This window comes from Chrysochloris asiatica, unplaced genomic scaffold (genome assembly GCF_000296735.1).
Source record: "Chrysochloris asiatica unplaced genomic scaffold, ChrAsi1.0 scaffold00013, whole genome shotgun sequence".
NCBI classification, from domain to species: Eukaryota; Metazoa; Chordata; class Mammalia; order Afrosoricida; family Chrysochloridae; genus Chrysochloris; species Chrysochloris asiatica.
Window position 1 is genome coordinate 21,223,225 of NW_006408531.1, and position 6,000 is coordinate 21,229,224.

General features: G+C 43.0%; 1 protein-coding gene across 1 annotated transcript in view; it reads right to left on the reverse strand.

Moving 5' to 3' along the window:
* ENPP1 (ectonucleotide pyrophosphatase/phosphodiesterase 1) overlaps positions 1-1,128 on the reverse strand; it is a 95,237-nt gene extending 94,109 nt beyond the window's left edge. The window contains exon 1 of the mRNA XM_006834664.1: positions 879-1,128. Coding sequence (XP_006834727.1) covers positions 879-1,124 — 246 coding nt within the window. The 5' untranslated portion in view covers positions 1,125-1,128. The remainder of the gene's footprint in view (positions 1-878) is intronic.
* Positions 1,129-6,000: the final 4,872 nt, after the last annotated feature.

A 6,000-nucleotide genomic window follows, 5' to 3' on the forward strand; every position in this document is an offset into this window, starting at 1 on the left:
TACAGTATTGTTCCATTTGATCTTCACAATAATCCTTTGTCCTGTAGAATGGAGTTGCTGTTATCCGTATTTTACCCCAAAAGAAAGTGAAGTCTGAGAAGACAAGAGTTACGCAGGCTAATTAATTATAAGCCATGACATTTTTAATGGCCACGAAACCAAGAACCCAGGTCTTCTAACTCATTCCATCACCTTCCACGCCAGATTTATAATGAAAAACATCACTGATATTTCATAAACGTTGACTATGGGTCCAGTAACTACCATGACAAACTAGCATTAGAATAACACGGAGTTTTGTTAGCAACAAAACCGCTGTAGCCTACGGTGAAGAGTAGGCAAAGAATCATAAACGCTATTCAAAGTCACAATATGCGAATACTGATGGAATTTCTGGACAGCTGCAAGGAAATTCCTAAACAAAGCCAAAAGAAAAAGTGCTTTCTAAAGTTCCTTGTAAAACTTAAAGAACTCTGTTATATCTTTAAACTGGAATCAGTTGATCAAAGTGGTCATCAACAGCGAAAACATTATTAAGAATAAATAAATAAATTTCGGGTTGGTCATTTTTCCCCTCTAAAAACCCACCACCATTTGGGAAGAAAATTATTTTTAAAACTGTATGTCTAAAGACCACAATTTTTAACAGCGACTTTTCATACATACAAGAGTAATGCGAATAAGGGTGACCTCTTTCGCCTGGGGAAAGAGAAGTACAGCGGTGATGAACACGCTCAGAAACCTGCAGCTGGGAGCGGGCTGGCGAAGCGGTAGAAAAACCTGCCTCTCTCCGGGCCCTGGGTGCTGACCGCGCTCCGAGAGCCAGGAGGGGGCCGCCGCCTCCCGCCCTCCCCGGACGCCCGGCCGGCCTGACCTACCAGCGAAAGCACTTTGTAGGTGTTGGGATCTTTGACCGCGCGGGCGGGCGCCGCCTTCTCCAGCGGTTCCTCCCCTAGGTCCATCGGGGCCAGCAAGGACGCGGCCGCCGGCGGTTCCCCCGGCGCTTCGGCGGCGTGGCGGTGGCTCGCGTCGCGGCCGTTCCCCGCCGAGCCCTCCCGGGGACCGCACCGGCCCTCACCTCCACCAACACGACTCCCGCCCCCCGCGCAGCCGTCTCGCTGCATCGTGGCCCAGCACTCGGGCCTCGCCGCCGCAGCCGCCTTTAATAGGCTCCGCGCCGCTCCGCCCCGCCGCCGCGCCGCCCCTCCCGGCCAGACCCTTGGCTCCTTTCCCTCCGCCCAGCGCAAAAGTGAGGGGAGAGCCACCCAACGCCCCGGATTATTTGGCTTCCTGTCTGATTTCGGGCACTCTGCGTGTTGGTTATTTTGGTCCTTGTCGTGGGCGTGTCTTTACTTCACCCAAAGCCTTCCCCTTCCCGCGCCACGGTACCGTATGCACACTTGCAGGAATCGCCCTGCATGGCCTCGGGAGCGCGGGCTGGACTGGTCTGGAATTGCAGTGTGGTCTGCAGAGGGCATGAGATCATCGTGGGGCCCCAAAATAGAGCCTGGAGGAGGAGGTAAAAGGGAAGGATGCGCTTCCAGCGTCTACCAAGAGGGAAACTAGTTCAGAGTGCAGTGCTGAACAGATCTGTGTGTGTAAGGATGGAAATGGAAATGAACTGCCCTAAGGTCAAGAGTTGGGAGTAAGGTGATTTTCTTCTTTCTTCAACATAGAAACACTAAGAATTCCCTCAGAGTCTTGATACATGCATTACTTATCCTCCCCTGAAAGAAATATTCAACCTTAAAATGTTTTACAAACACAAGCATGCACACATATACTGGATGTTGAGTTTGCCATGGTTTTGTGTGGCTTTTGAGTTTTTGTCACGGCTAAAAAATTTTTTGGAAGCTTGTGCCCACCCACAGACACCTCGGACGCAATGCCTGACAATCCGCTTTGGACAACCACTCAAAACCTTATGGGTGTTATTCTCTGACACACGTGTGCTCACCATGAGTCAGAATTGACAAGTACTGGTTCCTATTGATTTAATATATTTGTGTATTAGTTCTTTTCCACATTGAAAGTTTTAAACTGTGGATGCTTCTCCATCCTGAGGTTGACCCTGATACTTGTTAGCTGTCATATGTCGACCATATATTATGTTGACCATGTGTTAACACAGTAGCGTTCCTTAGGGTTTTCTTGGCTATTATCTTAATGGAAGCAGATTGCTAGGCCTCAAAGCGTTGGTTGGGTTTGAACCAGCAACCTTTGTATTATCCACTTATTGCAAACTCCTTGTGCTACCAAGATTCCCGATGCTTGGTGAACAAGTATCCAATATTTAATGCAATTTGAATTAGTCTGATGAATTTTCTTTTTCAACTAGGGCACAAATAGCAGGCTGTAACTCTTAGTGGAGTATTTTTGTTGTTGGATTTATTTATTTTTTTCCATCTTTAACTATTACATTTCTTTCCTCATCAGTTGGAAAAGCCACAAGTATATAGTAAAGTCATACTTGCCTGTCCAAAGGAAAGAAGTTGCTTTGAACCGAGGCTTTGCAATACCCAGGGCTTACTCTTTGTTGTTGTTTAGTGCTATCAAGTCAGTTCTGACTTATAGGGACCCTTACCAGTAACCTTTGGATTATTCACCTATTGCAAACTATTTGTGCCACCAAGATAAAGGCTTTCCAAGGAGCAGTTGGTGGGTTTGAACCGCCAGCCTTGTGGTTAGCAGTCTAGTGCTGATCCTACAGTGCCACACCAGGACTCTAGGCTTACTCTGTTGTTGTTAAGTGTTATCAAGTCAGTTCCAACTCATATGGATCCTGCATATGGTTTCCTAGGAGTAGCTGGTGAGCTTGAAGTACTGAATTTCCAGTTCAAATGACCTTGCAGTCCAGCACATTAACCCATGGCACCAAACCAGGACTCCAGGCACCAAACCAGGACTCTATTGACCAAGAAATGTTTACAATCAATCTGAAAACAATTAATTTTCAATTCAGTGTGGTTCTACAGGTATATTCAACTGCAAAAATAAAAATGAGAATGACTGTTTCACAGTTATATATGGATGCTGTCTACTTTAAAATAGATAACTTGAGATACTGTCCATTCATACTAACTTATATCGTTCGTTTAGTAGTTTGGCCTTCAACTATACAAACCATAAGACTTGGGAAGACAAAGAGGAAGAAAAGGATACTTATTCCCCCGATGTCTCCCAGTCTTGTAGAGATGGGAAGGGTAGGACAAATTATGTGAATAAAATAAAACCCAAGTCAATATGCATAACAGACTCTATTCTGAAAGTTGAGTGGAAGGTGCGACTGACATCTCAAAGAATCAAAGGATTTACTGAATCCCTAAAAAATATTAGCCTTTGAGTCAGCTTATAAGCCACCCAAGAGAAGCAGTTTTCACTATTTCATAGCCACACATGTTTTTTGCACCAAACTTGGCTCCAAATCATTCTTTGGCATTTTCAAAATTCCAACTTAAGGACAAAAATCTGCTCCACTGAGACTGGTCAAAACTTCTAAAGTCAACTCAACAAAAACATTCCAAATTGGCTTTAAACCTCACAAAGCAAATGGATTAAGTGTATTACCTACATCCTAAGACAATCAACCACTTTAAAGATTTCCGCCAGCTCATGAGTCAGCGTTCCGTCTGCAGGGTTACAAACTCACACAGGTAGGGGTCATTAGAAACCATAAATAAGAGAGGCAGTCCTGTGTTTGCATCTGTGGTAGAAGATGAACTCTGTGTCCTGCTAAAGTGTGCAGCCTTTAGCCAGCAGGACCAAGTGCCAGTGTGGCCAGAAAGTCAGATTTTTCAAAAGAAGCAGGAAATTTAGATGTTTATGTGAACTCTCTAGATTGCAAAATGCTGTCTACCCAATTCAGAAAAACAGTGTCTTTAAACACTTGAAAGGCCATACAAAATGCAACACATCTGCAGGGTGGACCCAAGGCACAGGCCACCAGGATGTGGCCTCACCAAAAGGTTGGAGTTTTGAATGTATCTGTCTTATGCTCAGGCCTCTCCTGTGCCAGCTGGGTAATTATAAAAACCCAACTCTAAAATCAGAAGAATAAAAACATGGCATGTTATTTACAAACATCTTAATGCCTGAACTCAAGTCTTGTATCCGTCTAGTTTATTCTAACTGGTCTCAGGAACAATTTGAGTTGACATATTGCATCACAACATCTGTGGACAGTGCAAAGGTGAACAATGAGTGTCTCATCCTTAATCCCAAAGCACTCTGCTTTAAGCATTAGTGGCTCTGGTCTATGTCACTAGAAAAGAGGAGAGAGTAAGATTTTAAAAGATTCTGTAAGGTTTTATCCTAACATAAATATTTAAACATTTTTTTGCCTGAAATGTTAGTTGTAGATAAAGCCAAATCACCAAACAAAATCAATTTATCGGTTTTTAACTATAACTTCTAAATGTTGAGAAATAACTCTTCTCAATCTTTACAACATAAAATTTGCTGCAGATTAATTATTTTACCAGTAACTCTAACTCTACAAGAAAATACCAAAGACATCTAACCAAGTCCCAAAGGAAAAAAATCTACAAGGCTCTTTAATCTTTGTTGTTGTTGTTAAGTGCCGTCGAGTCGGTTCCGACCCATAGCGACCCTGTACAGGGTTTCCGAGGCTGTAAATCTTTATGGGAGCAGAATGCCTCATCTTTCTCCCGCAGAGCCACTGATAAAACCTAAAATGATAATAATAATAATTTTTTCCATGACATTAATTTATTCTTAAGATTTTGTGATACATCCTGATTTTACTTTCTGTCAGCTAGCATAAAAACATACCCATTGGAAGGAAAAAAAAAAAAAAAACAGTCTATGGATAATTGCTGTTAAGTGCCGCGAGTCAGTTCGGACTCACAGTGACCTCGGTGGGTTTAAACTGCCAACCTTGTGGTTCACAGTCCAGTGCTGATCCTATAGCATGTGTGACCTTAAACAGATTTCAAGAACTCCCATAAAATTTCACTGATATTTCTAACTGCCAAAAAAAAGGAAAAGTTTTTCAATTCTCCAACTTTACATAAACATTTAAATTCATATATAAACCACCCAATCACACTACCCTAGGAGAATTAAACAATTTAATTTTTATGTAAATAATGTATGATTTAATAAACTGGGAATATTCAAAATGGGCTGTTGGAAATGTGTCTACAAAGTGAGAGGACATGAGTTGATGCAGGCTTACTTGCTTCATTGGGATGAAGGAGAGGGATGCAGGGAACAGTGAGAAAGAAAATGAATGAAGTGAATACATGATATGGTGAAGTGCTAGATACTGTGGGAAAATGGAAAAGTCATACCTCAGTTAAAAGGAGCTGTTATATTAGAATCCCTAAAAGGGGTTCTACAACTTGCCCAGTGAAATAGGCTTCATGCAAAGCCTTTACAGAGTATAAGACCTTAAATGGAATCCAGAACCTTATGAGGTAGGACATTCCCACTAGAAAGGACAAGCAGACCAGCCTGGAACAGCTACAGTGACAGAAGATACATCTTCAAAGAAAGATCACCAGGAAAAACCCAAAACAAAAATGTCAGCATGACTGGCTACTACAAGAATAAGTAAGCTATTCACCAGGAAGACATCAAGGCTAGCAATCAAGTTCCTTTAAGACAAACTCCCCTCTAAGACTGAAACTCAAAGGGAACACACAAACAAGTATGTAAGCTTACTGGCGACCACATTGGTCTACTGGTGAGTGGAAGAGGGGGAAAGGCAGCAATGAAGAAATGGGCTGAGTGCAACCACAGTCCAATGACTCCCGTTGACCTGGAGATGAGAGAAGAGGAAGGGCTGGTTGGTCCAAAGTATGGTGAGACCTGAGGACACTTGAGCCCATGGACAAGGACTTAGCCTCAGAGGGCTAGAGATGAGAGTGAAGCATCCAGCTGATATGAAGTGAAGGGAGATGCACAAGAACACCCAAACTTGCAGACAGTACCCTTTTGACCTAGCCTCGATGGCTCGATAATCAGAACTCGACTAGA